The 17,179-nt window shown below is 34.8% G+C and overlaps 1 protein-coding gene across 3 annotated transcripts in view; it reads right to left on the bottom strand.

Annotated features, from left to right (window-relative positions):
* LOC308642607 (DNA primase large subunit) overlaps positions 1-17,179 on the bottom strand; it is a 280,835-nt gene that overhangs the window by 75,267 nt on the left and 188,389 nt on the right. For all 3 annotated transcript variants that reach the window (XM_081281732.1, XM_081281731.1, XM_081281733.1), the window contains 2 exons: positions 14,227-14,299; positions 11,714-11,899 (listed from right to left, as the gene is read on the bottom strand). In XM_081281732.1, the coding sequence (XP_081137858.1) occupies positions 11,714-11,899; positions 14,227-14,299 (259 nt within the window). The remainder of the gene's footprint in view (positions 1-11,713; positions 11,900-14,226; positions 14,300-17,179) is intronic.

Here is a 17,179-nt window from a genome sequence, read left to right as displayed (position 1 = left end):
AAAGCCCTGGGTTCCACCCCCAGTACTGCAGAAAAAAAAAAAAAAAAAAAGGAAAGTACAGACAACATTAGCCATAAAGAGAAACCAGGTCCGCCTTTAACTGTAGGGGGAAAAGGATGGGGTGGGAGAGACCCGACACATTTCCAGGAAAAGACATCATCTCTTCTTGAATAACCTTGAGTGAGATCATTCTTGCTGGTGCATGTTATATTCAAATAAACTAATAAAAATACCTATGTCCTAAATTTATGTTTTCCAAATATATATTTTTGGCTCATGTGATTATGGAGGTCAAGAAGACCCACAGTGAGACATCTTCAACATGGAGTTCCTAGGTGCCAGTGTGTGGCTTAGTCCAAGTCTATAAACCACAGAATCAGAGAAGCTGATGGAATAATTCCTAGTATGAGGCCTGACGACTGAGAACCTCGGGCTGCCAGTGAACTCCTGGGTCTAAAGGCCAGAGACGCTGGAGTTCTGAGGTCTAAGGGAAGGAGAAGACAAGTGTCCTGTTCCAGGAATAACAGGACATCACCTTTTCTGACATTTTTGCACTGTCCAGGTCTCTGAGTAATTAGACAGAACCTGCCCACACCGAGAATAGATCTTCCCCCACTCAGTCTACCCATTCATAAGCCAATCCCTGAAAACACCCTCATAGTCACTTCCAGAAGCAATGCTTTACCAGTTCTAGGTATTTCTTAAACCAGTAAAGTTGACACCTAATATCAACCATAATAGTTTTTACCTTGCCTCAAGTTTTCTTCATTGTAAAATGGCAAACAGTGGTATATGCCGACTATACGCCACTGAAACCAATAACACAGCATGAAGCCTAGAGTTCTTGAACAAAACTCAAATTGTTAAAACATCATGTTTTTGTTTCAGTCTCAACTATTCTGTTTAAAACTATATTCAAGCCAGGCATGGTGGCACACACCTATAATTCCAGAGACCTGGGAAGCTGTGGCAGGAGGATCCCAAGTTCAAGGCCAGCCTCAAAAACCTAACAAGACCCTCAGCAACATGATGAGACCCTGTCTCGAAAGCAAAAAAGGACTGGGGATATAACTCAGTGGTAAAGTACCCCTGAGTTCAATCCTCAGTACTCCCCCCAAAAAAACAAAACCTATATCCATGCTCTATTTAGCATTCCCTACATACTCCCTGAAAAATGTTCTCCATAGCACTTATTACCAAGTAATAAATCACAATTTACTTACTAGTTTACTATATCTCCCCCACCAGAATGTAAGCCCCAGAGTACTGATATTTCATCTAGAATATTGATATTTTGTCTATGATACTACAGTACATTTAGTGTCTAGAAAAAGGCCTGGGATATAGTAAATACTCAATAAATACTAGCTAAATGCATAGATGAAATACATTTTTAAAAAAGACAACTTGGGTCAGGTGTGACCATGGCAGCATGTTACCGACTCTGATGATTAAATTAGTTACCCACTCTCTGATGACTAAATATAGAACTGAAAACCTCTCTTCTAAATTTTGCCCTCCTAGGTTTAGACAATTATCACAATGGCAATGAACTAAGTGACATGCTTCACCTTCCCATTACAAAATTATTTTAGGGATCCTAAATCAAAAAGTGATTTATCCCACTTTTTGGAGTGCTCATAAATATCATCTTCACCAAATTTTTCAACCCAAGTTTTTGTGTCTCATTCTTCTCTGTATATATTCTCAAGCATCTCACTTCACTTAAAAGCTGACTTTGTATTACTCCAAAATAGGAGCCATCTGCACTTCTTGAGTTAGCATCCCTGTATCTTACCTGATCAGAATCCTTTTCTGATTGAGCTGCATACAACAACCACACCACCAAAACACAACCATTTTCTTAGTCCCCACAATCATGAAAATTCATATTCTTTAATTATAAAAACAAATAGGTGCAAAACAACTGTTTGGGTTTTTTAAAAATAAAATGAAATCCAACTTTATACAGAAGTAAACTGGAAGAATGGCTCAAAGTAATTTTTTCAAAAGCAAAACAAAATTCAAAAAAGATTTATAGGCAAATGATGATGACAAATACATAACAGGTTGTGAAAGAAAGATAAGACTTCCCCGTACCTCAAGTCCCCGAGATACCTAACTTTAATAAACCTTCTAAAAAAACATCCTTGGCATCATAAGTCTTGCCCATTTTGGAACCTTCACATACCCAATTTATCCAAAGACAATATACCACTATACTACCAGGTCATAGCCAATTAAGACAAATTCTGAAAACTTAAACTGCACCTTAAGAACCTATTAATATTCTACTATCATTTTCCCATAAGAGCACCAAACGTATTGACAAAAACTGACCATCATTTTAAAAGGTAGATAAAATGTCATTTTCAGTATAATCCATTAAGATCACTGGCCAACAACATATGTAAATGAATGATTACAATTTACAACATGGGCTGGGAGCATAATTCATGGTAGAACAACTGCCTAGCATGTGTGAGGTCCTGGGTTCATTACCCAGCACATCCCTCCCCCATCCCCACTCCACATACATACACACAAAAGATTTGAAGCATTCTACTTTTCATCTTATTTCCATAAGTTAAGAGGCATTTATAGTAAAAGACCAAAAACAATTAGATTACTAAAGCTATTTTTTATTGGGATAGTGCTGGGAGGGGGAATAACAACACCTGTTTTATTCTAATGATGTGCTTAATCCAATATATAATTTAATTGAAAATCTGACTGGCTGATTTCTTAACTATCCATGAAAGCAGGTACAATCTGCTCAAGTTAATGTTGAAATATTAACTCATATTTTGTTATCTAGAATTAGTATTCTAAATGGCAGAAGGCATAGGCATAGAAATAAACACATCTTTACACATATCTCTATGATACATTAAAATATTTCAGAGAGGGCTAAAGATATAGCAGGCCACTTGTCCAGGATATGCAAGGTCCTGGATTTGATCCCTAGCACTGGGGAAAAAATTAAAAATTAAAAAATATTTATTTTCTAGAAGACCTAGTAACTGCTAAGGGTACCTTAAATTCTGCTCAACAATACTGATAAAGATTAAACTACTTTTGCACAAAACTATTTTTATTACATTCAAATTACTTTCCTAGGATATTGCTAATAAGAACTTTCATGCAAAACAAAGTTTTCTTTGATCAAAAAACTAATTTCAATTTGTATCTACAAGCTTATATGTTTACAAACAGAAAACATGAATGATTATAGAATAATGCTTTCATCCACACTTACTGGTTTAAGTACTTGACAAATATGTTTAATTCTTTGCAACCTTATAAGGCATTACTGTTGTCCCCATTTTAACAAGTTTATTGACTCTGGTGACTAAATATAGAACTGAAACCTCTCTTCTAAATTTTGCCCTCCTAGGTTTAGATAGTTATCACAATGGCATTGAACTAAATGACATGCTTCACCTTCCCTTGAGAATTCTGGGGAAAGTACAGGGTTTGGAATAAAATAGGCTTGGATTCTAACCCAGTTGTGATCATGTACCACATTCCTGCCTATGGAAAACTCATTAAACTCTACTTAAAAGGAGAATGATATTGACCTCGTGGTGTGTAATAAGACTGAATTAAACAAGAAACATGGGAATGATTTAAAGCAGGATGCCTGTTCCTAATCCCAAATACATTTTAACCTTATGCCCTCTCTGCTTTTGCACTAAGTCCATAAAATTACTGCTAGAGAGAACAAAATAGTGCTGACCTAGACAAATCACAAATTTATGGCCTAATACTATTTTTCATTAGTAACTAGATTCAAATAATCTCATCTCCTATATGTAAATTATTAAATACAGTGCCTGAGTTTGCTAGGCATCAGCTAGTAGTTAAGCTGTACCTACTCTGTAGCTTAGCAATCTTTTTATTCATCCTTGTTTAACTCCTTAGTGTATTTCCAGAAGATGTTTCATATTCTCTTCACATTTCCTTAAGTCCTGATTGTACCAAATCCTTCTGGTAAGTGATCTCCTTGGATCAGCAATATGGGCAGTAGGCACGATTTTCCACAGATCTTTTTCCCCAAAACACTTCTTTACCAATTTATAATCTCTCATACATTCTTCAAGTGTCAGACAACCAGAGACGCTCACTGACCTCCTTACGTAATTCATTCAACAAGTTTTACTGAATATCTATGATCTCTCAAGTACTGTGTCAAGTGTGATGGTTAGACAGAATCAGTCCTTTCACTCAGAAATACTGTAAAGGAAGGGGAGAGTCACACTATATATAATCACATTATAAATACATGTTTGTATTATCTTTCCATCTCCTCATGTCCTGTTTCAAGTATTCCCAGCACATACTCCATTTTCATGAGTTTCTTTGCTGCTGCCTACCACCAATTGAAAATAATCTTGCTTGGCACCATCGCCCTCCTACATCATGTTTACTTCATTTTTGTTTTGGTATTGGGGATTGAACCTAGGAGCACTTTACCACTTAGTTACAGCCCCAGCCTTTTTAAAAATATTTTAAAATTTTGAGATGGTCTCACTAAGTTGCTGAGGTTGGCCTCCAGCTTGCAATCCTCCTGCCTCAGCCTCCTGAGTCTATGGGATGATAGGCATGTGCTTCCACGCCTGGCTAATATGGTCTATTTTTTTCCTTCCTGACTTCTTAAACTTCTGGAATTAAAAAAAAAAAAATACTGCTATTGCCTCCATTTCCTTAGGTGGTAAGACAAGGATATCTGGTTCCAGCTCTGTCCTTTTCTTGGAAATTACTTCCTAAAAATAATGCCTTTCTCAGTTCTGAAAGTACCAACTGCCCTTTACTTTTGAAGTTCTCCTCTTTGTTGGTGCCCAAGAATCTTAAACTTAGTTCTCTCTCTTCTACTGATTTTTCTGCTAATTCTGCTTTCACTGAAGGGTTTTTGTTTTGTTGTTGTTGTTTTAATCTCTGTTCCAAACTGGATATTTCTTTAAGTTTAATATTCTCTAAATTTCTCTCTCTATTCTATCAACCAACTTATTTACCTTCAAAAGATTTTTTTCTCATTTTTATTTGAACAACTCTCACATCTACATCTCCATGTTTTCACAATGTGAATACTCAGAAAGGAAAGAAGAAAGGAGTCAGCCAATAATCAAGTAAGAATGTCTACTTGTTGAAGTTCAAATTTACAATAAGACCACCCCTGCCCATTACCTCTGCTAATTGAGCCTCAAACTTTCAATATGATTTACACCAATTACCTGAGTTACTAATGCTTTCCTCTTGCCATTTTTATAAATTGTTGCTGCAAGCATTTCTTTGATCCACCCTTTCTACATTGTTCTTATAACTATCACAAGACGACCTGACCTGGTCAACTATTTTTCCAAATCCTAGTCACTTCCCATTTCAATTCTGAATACTAGTTCCATATTAATCTTCTGACAACATAATCCTTTCTTGGTTTACACTTTACTAATGAGTTTTTTCTGGACTAATTACATTGTGGCACTAATATTTCTTTCTCCTCCTTACTCATCTCCTACTTTCCTAAAATTCTGCACTGCAAATAAATTAGAACAGTATTTCATAAACATTTTTAAGTAGCACAATCTACTTTTAAGTGAAATATCACACAGAACCCCAACATATAAAAGTAGATGACACAATTACACTTGCTAAAGGGAGTCCAGAAACCACACAATTCAATCCCAACCTCTGTAAGTTCCTGCAGCCTCTGCTGTGAAATCCAAGACCTTGCAAGAAGATGGCCCGAAATCCATTACTATCAAATAAATTCCTTTAATATTTCTTAAAATGAACTCTGTTGAAATTCAGACCCTGGTTCTCATTTTGCCACAATCTTCTCCATTCTAGGAATTGCTTAATAAACCAGCACAGTTTATTCTACTTGTGGGGACTTTACCGATCATGCCATGCTAACCTCCTTCTGAGTACTTGCAATAAGAATAGGTACCACTTACTGTACATCAGATCCATACTTAGCCTTTCTTGATTCCTCACCATAATCCCCAAGTTTAGATAATAGATAATAGACATATCTATATCTGTAAATATTATTGTCCATACTACATAGATTAGGACACATTCAGGTAACTTGCCTGAGGTCACACAGCTTGTATACAGCAGAACCAAATCTGAACTTAGCTCTTTCTAACCTTTTTCATGTCATTGAACATGTATAAAAATATTTGCAAAGCACTCCAGGGGAAAGGGAAGAAGCTTCTCATAGATGAGGGCAACTGGCTTTGAGTAGTCCAGGCCCAGCCTAGCCTTCCCCAAGGGTTTATGGGGATCAATACTGGAGTATATTGGAAATTCATTAGCAGTACATCAGCTGAAAACCCATGCTGTACATATTCATTTATTATTTCCTAGGACATGGTATATTGTAAGGAGTTCAAATATTTGTGTGGGTCATTGACAAAAAGCAACATATTATGTCCAAATCATCATCAGAAGCAGACAGAAGAACAAGTAAGAGCTCAAGAATTTCAATGCCTATTCTTGGATAAACCAATAACCAATTTAAATTTCAATAAGGGCAATATTTTCTCAGTCTTTAGTACACATCAATTTCATGTGGAAAGTATTTAAACCACGAATTGTGGACCTTGCCCCCAGAGTCTGAATCAAAGAATTTGCATTTCTAACAAATTACAAAATGATGCTGATACCACATTCAATGATCTTTTTTTAAAAATCTAGCAAAAATATACTCCATATATTCAAACCTCATAAGCTGAGTATTTACTTCTTTGCTAGTCAGTTTTAACAACATAGGTCTGTTCTAAGTCATGATGCAAGCTGGATTCTGGGATGCAAGATAAGCTTTTAAACAGTGCCAAATGTTCCTTGACACAATTATAACAACATGTAGTGAACCTTAAGTATGCTATCATCAGGGACAGGAATTTCAGCTGTATAAAATGTACATGATGTATGTTGTACTTAATATCCAAAAGAGCCAGGTTAAAGCAATTCAGAATAACAACATTGTAAGCAATCTGATTGAAAGGACACACTGCTTTGAATTTATTGAAAGAATTATCCAGTTCAATTTAATTCTACTGGTTAAAGTGATTTAAAATCCAAGTTTCAAGTGAAAGAAAATTTTAGTGGCATGTTTTTTCATGCTTTAAATTAAGGTCTGATTAATCTCCGTTACACAGGATGAGGCTTTTTCTATTAAAAAAAAAAAATCTAACATATCTGCAATATCATTCTGGCATATAAATTATAATTACAACTAAGAAAATGTGCATAAACCTATTATGATTTAATTAAATACATTTTATTTGCATAAAGCATAGGTGCATTTATTTCAGGAATCTAAGAAATTATTTAAAGAATAAGACATTCAAAACTTCACATGCCTCTTGTGGAACCATTCAACCAAGTGCAATTTTCAGATGTCTCCACCCCACACTGACAAGGGTAAATGCAAAGGGCTTCATTTTTAAATATTTAATATTTCATAAATATTCATTCACAACACAATTAAATCTCAGAATAAAAACCCTGCATTATGAAACTAATATTTTTGGAGCAAGGTATACCATAAAGCAAGTGTTCGTTATAAGATTTTTTTTTTAATAACAGAATGTTCTCTTGGAAATTATTGATGTTTTAATACTAAAATCCCTTATCCCCTAGTAAAATATGCATTCAAATAAAACAGCATTCAAATATACAAAGAAAGGAAATTCAAGAAGTCTGAAAGCAGAGATTTTTAAATAACAAAACCACAATGATGCCCAAGCCAGCTAACAAAAAAGCCACAGTGAATAAACAGAAAAATATCAAAAATTCAAAAAGGAACAATATTTTGCCTACTTTTCCCTTATTCTCTGTGTATTTTTGTTCTTAGTTGTCTACTAACCTATGCCATTTACTTCCCTCAAACTGATTGATCTTCAGTATGATCCACCATACTTTCTTACTTCACATTACCACAATACTTTCCTTTTCACCTTTAAACTAGGGTATTATTAAAAAAAAATATGTAACATATCTACAATATCATTCTACTCTATAAATAACACTTTAAGAACAAGCCGGTGGTGCATACCTATAATTCCAGGTAATTCTGGAGGCTAAGGCAAGAGGACTAGTACAAGGCCATGTGGGCAACTTAATGAGATCCCTAAAATTAAAAAGGGCCCAGAGTGTGGCTCGGTGATAGAGCACCCCCAAGTTCAATCCCCAGCACAAAGGGATAAAAGATTATATGCTAACATTTTATGCTCCTTAAAAGTATTTTTAATTATATGTATCACTTAATAAGTATTAAATTGAAGAATATATTATAATTTAGTATCTCTCAATTTATTATATTTTTTTGCAAAAATATTTAACAGAAGATATAATTGAGAAAAAAAAATGACCATTTACTTATGGATGTGTAGAATACCAGTCACAGCAAATTAAAGTTTAATTTATAATATTCTAGTCAAAATGACATTTGCTATTATCAATAAGCTAAGGAAAATCTATACTAGTATATAATATCTAGAAAGCTAAAACTTTACCATTTTTTAAATCTACGTTGTAGTAAAAAAAAAAAAAACTGTCCTTTAACACTATTATACAGGCATCCCGGATAAAAGGCAGATCACTAAACAGATGTCCAAGCCACAGACCTGGTATTCACAGCAAGTGTCCACACTGCTAGGCAGGGCTGATATTCCCTGCTCCCTACTTTCTTCTTAGTTTACAACACATACCAAGTTAAAATGCTAACTCAATTTCTTTCACTTCAAAACCACTGCCTAACTTTCTCCCCAGCTCACAAATATTTACCTGCTGTGATGGTTAATTTTTTGCTATCAACCTGACCAGGATGTAAAGTACCAGATATTTGCTCAAAGGTTATTTTGTCAGGGTGTGACTGGAATGGGATCAACATATGAATCTCGATAGTTGCAGTAAAGTAGACTGCACTCCCCAATAAGGATGGGTCTCATCCAATCAGTTGAATAAACACCCAACAAAACACAAAGGCTAACTCTCCTGTAAGAGGAAATCTGGGGCTATCTTCCTTGAACTGGAGGCTCATTCCCCCTTGCTTTTAGAGTTGAAATAAGCATGGACTCTTCCTGAGTCCTAAACCTGCTGGCATGTAAGTTGGACCTACATCATTGGCTCTCCTGGTTGCAAGGCCTTTGGATTCAGGCTAGAATTATACCATAGGGTCATTTGGGTATCCAGTATGCCAACTCAAGAGGCCTGTCCCAAGATTATGTAAGCCAACTCCTTCTGATATATATATATATACACACACACACACACACACACACACACACACAGAGTTCCATTTTTCTGAAGAATCCTAATGCACTTACCAGATTAATGTATCAAATTTCTAATTAAAAATACAAAAATACTTTAAATTATAATGGCAGCAATAGAACAAGACTCACATAAAGGTCTAATTTAAAATTTATTCTTGTTCATAACCCACTTCAATCAAATGTATGAAAGATGATATGTCAAGAGCTTTGTAATGTTTTGAACAACCAATAAAAAACAAAGTTAACATTAAAAAATTTATTCTTAAGTTATATCATGATGCATCAAAACTTCAAATCTATAGATCCTTATTAAGTAATCTATTTCTGGTGAATGCAGACAAAGGACATAATCAGAACTACAATCAATTCTTTATTTCCTCCAGATATTGGCTACAAAAACACTTATGACAAGTTAGACACAACCAAATGTCTAACAATAGGGTAATAATTAAATGATTAAATATGTCACTTTCAAAGGAGATGTGTGTGTATATGTTTGTGCATATATACACACTATTTTGTGCGTGTGTATGCACACATGCACAGTACTGGGAGTCCAACCCAGGATCCCACAAGCTAGGCAAGAGCTCTACCACTCAGCTATATTACCTTCTCAAAGGTATAATATTATACAGCTAATTAAAATGACATTTTCAAAGATTATTCAACAACATGATGAAGTTAGGATAAAACAATGTCAATTTTTAAAATGGGGGTATTGTGGTTTACATATGAGGTGTCCAAAGGCTCATGTGTGAGACAATGCAAGAATATTTAGAGGTGAAATAATGGGTTATAAGAGTTTTAACATAGTGCATTAATTCACTGATACGGATTAACTGGTGTTAACTGTAGGCAGGTAGAGTGCGGCTGGAGGAGGTAGGTCACTGGAGGTGTCTTTAGGGTACATATTTCGTCCCTGGTGAGGGGAGCTCTGTCTCTCTCTGCTTCCTGGTGCCTTCTCCCGAGTTGCTTCCTCTACCACTCACTTCTGCCATGATGTCCTGCCTTACCTCAGGCCCAGTACAACAGAGCTGTCTAGGGACTGAGACTTCTGAAACCATGAGCCCCAAAATAAACTTCCTCCTCTAATTGTTCTTGTCAGGTCTTTTGGTCACAACAGTGAAAAAGCTGACAAAAACTGGAGAAAGCACATTACTTAGCTACCTAAACTGAAGAGAAAGGATAAAATGTTGACAATCTTTTCTGAATGGGGAGATAATATGAAAAATATAGAGAAAATTTACCTGTTTTCTATAATCAGAATATTACTTTTAAAATAAAACAAATAAACAAGTCTAAGAAATAGTATCCAAAACTTTTAAAAGAAAACTCAAATCACTTGTTTAGGATACCATAGATAATGACCAATGAAGATAAGTTTTTAAAATAAATCTGGAAAAATTGTAGAAGCTTTTCATAACATTTTAAAATAAAGTACATAAAGATGTGTTATGGATTGAATTGTGTTCTAAGATTCTAAAATTTTTAGGGGGTAATTAAGGTTAAGTTAGACATTAAGGGGGTAGCCCTAATTCAATATGACTAGTGTCCTTATAAGAAGCAGGATCACCATCAGAGACGCGCGCACACACACAGAAACAACAATGTGAAGACAGCACATCTGCAGTCAAGGAGAAAAGGAGGCCTCAGGAGAAACCAAACTTACCAATATCTAGAGTTTGAATTTCCAGACTCCAGAATTGTGAAGAAATAAATATCTGTTGTACAAGCCATCCAGTCTTTAGAATTTTGTTATGGTAACCCTAGCAAACTATTAAGAGTCATAATAAAATGTTTATTATAAAATTTACTTGATAAATATTTTTTCTATAACTAACAGATTTTCAGGAAGGAAGAAACCAACAACTGAAAATTTACTTTATATCACAGTGTATGGCATGAAAGGGACAAAAAGCCACATTTCTTAACAAAATATTACTAGCTAATACTTCTAAAAAGGAGTAGGAGTGAGAATCTGAGTACTACACATGGATTTAAAACCAGTTGCTCAGGTTTACAGTGATTGCTGTCTAACAATCGTCTATGAAAGATTTTGTATGACATAATAGAAAAAAAATTAATTGCTTTTGCTTCATTTGTTTATAATATTTTCTAATCCTCAAATAGACAATGTGTGTGTCCGTCTCTCATGAGGTATCTGTAAACATTTCTACAAAAATATAACTCAAGCAATTTCACTCTTAGCGACTACTGGTGGCATACCTACAAATGAGATGAAAGCTTTCCCGATCTTTTGTTTAGCACATATTAATATATGAGTTCCTTTTTACATAAACTAAATTGTATACAAATTTAACTTCAGAATTTAAGTACATTTCAAGGAGCAAGTTTTTAAAAAAAGACCCGTTAGTTTTCAGACCAAATTAAAATTTCAATTGCCACTCTAACTTTTTCAAAATTACCTTATCTGGATCCATCTTTCCTCTGATAAATTCTTGCTTCCAAAACTGCAATGCCTGTTCCAGTGTTAAACCAATGCCCTTCAGGAAGAGGCCATATTGCATTCGGCCACCATGACGAAGGTGGTGATTTTCCCGCAAGGCCTTATGTAACTGGCGCATACAAGGTGGGAAGGATTTGGTAGAAAGCTATAAGAAAAAATAGTTTTTGGTTATGTGGAAGACATACCAGGTCATCCATAAATACTTACTGTAATTGTAAATTCAGTCTAATTGGAATAAAATAAAAAACCATAAGGAAGTATTAGTATATTACTGTGATTATAGACAAATTTTTCTTATAGTTTTTTACTGATTATATGTTCAGATAATATTTTGAACCAGGCATAATGGCACACACCTGTAATCCCAGAAACTTGGGAGGCTGAAGGAGAATTGCAAGTTTGAGACCAGTCTTAGCAACTGAGCAAGACTCTGCCTCAAAATAAAAATTAAAAAGGGCCGAGGATGTAGCTCGTGGTGGAATGCCCCGTGTTCAATCCCCAGTACCAGAAAGATAAACATAAAAAGATAATATTGAATATATTGAGTTAAATAAAAATTACTATATTTTAAGAAATTAATTTCACCTATTTCTTCTTAAAATTTTAAATTAAACTTTACGGAGACAACTGTAGATTTGCATGCAGTTATAAGAAATAATACAAAGAGATAGCAGGTGCCCAGTTTCCGTCAATGATAAAATCATAAAACTGTAGTTCACTTTTTCAACCCAAATGCTGACACTGATATAATCCACTACTCTTAAAATTACTTCAGTTGTGTGGGTATTTAATTTTATGCAATTTTATCCATGTGTGTGTGTTCATGCATCCACCCCCACAACCAAGGTATAGAATAGTTCCACCCCCACCCGAATCTTTCATGTTTCCCTTTTATAACAACCTCACTGCTTTCCTGCTCTGCCACCTCCTTCCCTATTTCCATAATCCTTGACAACCACTAATCTGTTCTCCACATCTTACAATTTTAAGAGTATCATATAAATAGAATCACACAAGACATGATGTTTGAGAATGGGCTTTTTTACTCCACATAATCCCCTTAAGATTCACCTTATCTGTTAAGGCTAATTTTTTTTTTTTTTTAAACCAAGTAGTGTTTCATGGTATGGATGTACCACAATTTATTTAACTATTCACTAACTGAACAGTTGGGTCATTTCTGGCTTTTTATTTCAAATAAACTTGTTATGAATATTCTTGTAGAAGTTTTTGTGTGAACATAAGATATTTCCCCGAGATAAATATTCAAAAGTACAACTACTGGATAATAGATGAATTTATAAAATATAAAATATAACAAAAATGAGAAATCATTCTCAAAGGGAAAATTCAAATTAATGTGTTAAAGAAATAAATAGTTACAAAAAACTGCAGTGTCAAAACGAAATACCACTGTCCATTTTTAATTCAGTTTTTCACTTATGGTTTAAATTGCATTCTGACTTCCTCAAATATCCTTCCCCCCCTAGACTTGAATTCTAACTGCTCTCATCATCTTCAGCAAATTCACTTTGTAAGAAAAAGCAGGCCTCAATTTGACTTTGCTGCTCCCTCTAGTGACCATCCCGTTTTTCTTCTTTGGGGGGGAAAAAAATATATATATATATTTTTTTCTTATTATTTTTTAATCCCCAATTTAGTTCATTCAGACCTTTAGCCTCCCCTGGCAGGACCACTGGAAAGCCTTTCAGGACATTTTTACATCACCATTTTTGTTCCTTTTTACTATTTATTTAGTAATTATTTTTTCTTAAGCAGTGTTCTAATAAAAAATGAATATTCAACATCCTTAGTATAAACATGCAAGGTCCCCTCAAAGTCTAATAACTAATCACTTTTTGATTATATGTAACAGAATATTTTATGCAGTATTTTAGAAAAGAGGAAGATGAATAAAACATCATTTCCCCTTTAATTCGGTTAAGAAAAAAGACACCGCAATTATATTCTAAGTCAAACTCATAAAACTCATAAAAATTAGATAATAAAGACTCTAACTAGGACATAAATCAAATGCCATGGAAGCACTTTGCTGAGAGGAGGGGCTCAGTTTACTACTATGCCAATACAAATCCTTTGTTCTGGCTGGTTATTCACCTAATGTTTCCCATTTCTCCTTTTCTAAATGTATATGGTATTTAAATATTAATACATAAATGCCACTTAGCTATCATTTTTTAAAATTCCTTTTTGGAATAATTGGGAATAATTGTTTCAATTCTGATTCAGATTTTTATTAAACAACTTTTTCATTAAGTTTGATTTTTCAAAGACTAAAAACAACAACAACAAAAATCATACGCACAGACATGAGATTTTCTTTAAAAGTTTTCAGCAATCAATGAAAGAACATTCTTTCCCATCTTCCTGCCCAAAAATCTTAAGCTGAGAAAAATCTGGGTTTCCTCCATTAACAAAGCTGTAAGTTTGAAAGGATGTGGTGGTGCTTACCGAATCAATCTGATCTAAAGAAATCTTCCCAGTGTTTCCCTGCATACTGTAATCTTGACCAGTGTAGGAATGACTTTAAAAAAAAAAAAAAAAAAGAACAAAATATTAAGAAAGGATTTTTAAAAGACTTTTGATCACTTCAAAGGAAATTTTTCATTCTAATAAGACATTTTACATATATTCCATAGCAGAAATATAGTCAAGTGTTTTAAAGACATTTAATAAAACACATTTAATTAACATCTAAAAATACAAAAATATAGTGACAGTCTGGATCCCCTGATTCCCAATTAGAGCACTACTTTCATTTTTTAGAATAATCACCCAAATTGTTAAAGTTCAAATCTCTGCTACTTATCCCTTATTATTAACATGGTAACACAGCGAAACAGAAACTGGGACTTAAATCAGTACTTATCACATAACAGCAGGCCCTGAGCGAGTTACTAAGATGCTCTATACCAGGTTCCTATCGGTGGAATTGAGACAACAGGTCTGCTTTCAGGGCTGACCGGAGGAGGTCTGCATTGAAATCATTTTTGTTAAATAAGCAATAACTGTTGGGCCCTTTAAGTAAATAATATTTTGATAGCTCTTTATGTGCAAGAAGTCTTCATCTGCATTCTCTAAATAATTACAATCATTCTGAGAGAATGCTTTTTATTCACATTTCGCAAGTGAGGAAATGGAGGCTCTGAGGAGTTAGAAACCTGTTAGGATCAGAAATTAAGTTAGCAGTGCAGTGGAAACTAAACCTTTTGACTCTTAATTCCCCATTTCCTCACTCTGCCATACCATCCTGTTCCCTAAACTTATAAATAAAGGTAGTATTGTTCTGAATTAGGAAAAATAACTTGATGTACACTACCTAAAGCCATCCACCTTTGTAATTTTTTTTCACCTTTGTAATTTTTCATCTCCTTGACATAATATACTATTCATGCCCAACTCCCTGAACACAGAATCAGGTACATTCAAATGTGACAAAGAAAAAAAACAAACAAAAAACAAGCTACTAGAGTACACAGAAAACCAGAATCAAACCATGGTTTGTGCAGACATTACACCTAAAGAGAAATCCTGGAGTGAAGTACTGCCACGTCCTGCACGGTCAAACTTGCAGTATCGCTGAGGACAGAAGGGGGAATAGAAAAGACTCACACATGTAGATTGTGAAGATATATGGTTGGGATCAGATGGAGTGTTAATCTCTAATGGAGAAGCAGATCTAAACAGTTACACCAGCAATTTTTACTTATATATGTCTCATTATCAGGTTAAAGAATATGCAAGTATTATTCTTTATACTCAAGAGAGTTTCAGAACTAGAAATATCTATGCAGCTTTTCTACAGTTGTAATGTGCAATGTTAGGAGCTTTCTGTACTGCTTAAGGAGGTCCAGTGTTTAAAGTTACTGATAAGCGGGAAGGCTCAGGAGTAGCAGAGCTGGTGAAACACTGAGGTTGTCTAGCATGAGAATTCCTCTATCCCTGGGAGCAATGTGACTGAGATCAAGTTGAAGCTTATAAGCCTCTTGCACAGAGCCTCCTCAGGCAGGGCTTTGCCATATCAGCTAGGCATCCTATGCCCATGCACAGAAACTTTCCTAGGCACCAGGTCTGCCACAGCCATGAGGTGAGACCCACAATCTCTGTCACCACTACCCACAAAGTATCATTAGGATTATAAAGAATGACAGGCTCTCTACCTGCTCAGTACAGATTCTTCCTGCTGAACCACCTACAGACTCATGATGCTCTAGATAAAAGCCATTTTCTACAATTTTACTGATGAAACAATGGGTATGAATTATAAAGCAAACTACAGCAGTGTTGGGATGCTGCAGCAACTTGCTAGGGGACTTCCCATTGTCCTCCTTCCATGAGCTAAGAAGGGCCTGAGACTTACTGAGAGCAGAATGAGGGAAACCAGAATATACAGCCCCAAAATATAAAGGATAGATGAAAATGAAAGCAATTTAAGAAAAAACAGATTTAGGAAAGATCTCTCCCATTCTAAGAACAAGACATAGAATTACATAGAAAAAAGTTGTCCTGACCCTCATCTATCAGGGACAACAAAAGTTAAAACACTGAAGACAACTTCAGACCCTTATCTAGAAATGGTCCCAAAGGAATCTACATGAACAAACTTTACTAACTACCCTATCTGCCTTCTTACATGTCATCACCCTCTGAGACTCAAGGTCCTTTTCCTTTGTCTTGCCATTTCTCTAAAAATGCACTGCCCTTTGTTGAAGATACTATAAAAGCTGGAATTCAAAGCCACCTCTCTGAAAACTATTCATTCCCTGGATATCTCCCATGTACATATGAAATATAAATGTTAATAAACTTGTTTTTCTCTTGCTAATCTGTCTTTTGTTAAAGAAATCTCTTCCAACTAAGAAACCTACAGAGGTTGAACACATTGAACAAAAAATTATTCTTTGCAATTTCATGTTCTGAAACATATCTGTCTCTTGTATTATTTCTCCCTTGAGTAACAAGTTTCTGTCAACTAATGTATCATTTGATTTGATTTATTCCATTAATTAGAGTAGCACAAAGATACAAAACTCATACTAAGTTAAACCAATAGCTGTCATTTAACTTTAATTTTACATTTTAATACAGAGCATAACCAGAAAATTATTTCAGTGGAATCCCAAGAATAAAAATGAACTTCACCTTCCAATGTATTTTACAGTAGAGCAAAGAAGCAATATAGGACAATAAAAATAGCAGTAAGCAAGGAATTTGAAGGCCTGTTCTTGTTTTTGTTACACAAATGAGGACAAGTCACTCAGTCATTCTGATCTGCATTATCCTTATTTGTAAAATGGCATTAATAATGTCAGGCATTCCAGGATGTAGCATGCATATAATCCCAGCTACTCAGGATCCTGGCTGAGACAGGAGGATTGTAAATTCAAGGCCAGCCTGGATAATT

Source organism: Spermophilus citellus (assembly GCF_964194105.1).
Source record: "Spermophilus citellus genome assembly, chromosome: 2".
NCBI classification, from domain to species: Eukaryota; Metazoa; Chordata; class Mammalia; order Rodentia; family Sciuridae; genus Spermophilus; species Spermophilus citellus.
This window is presented reverse-complemented; position numbering and strand designations above follow the sequence as displayed.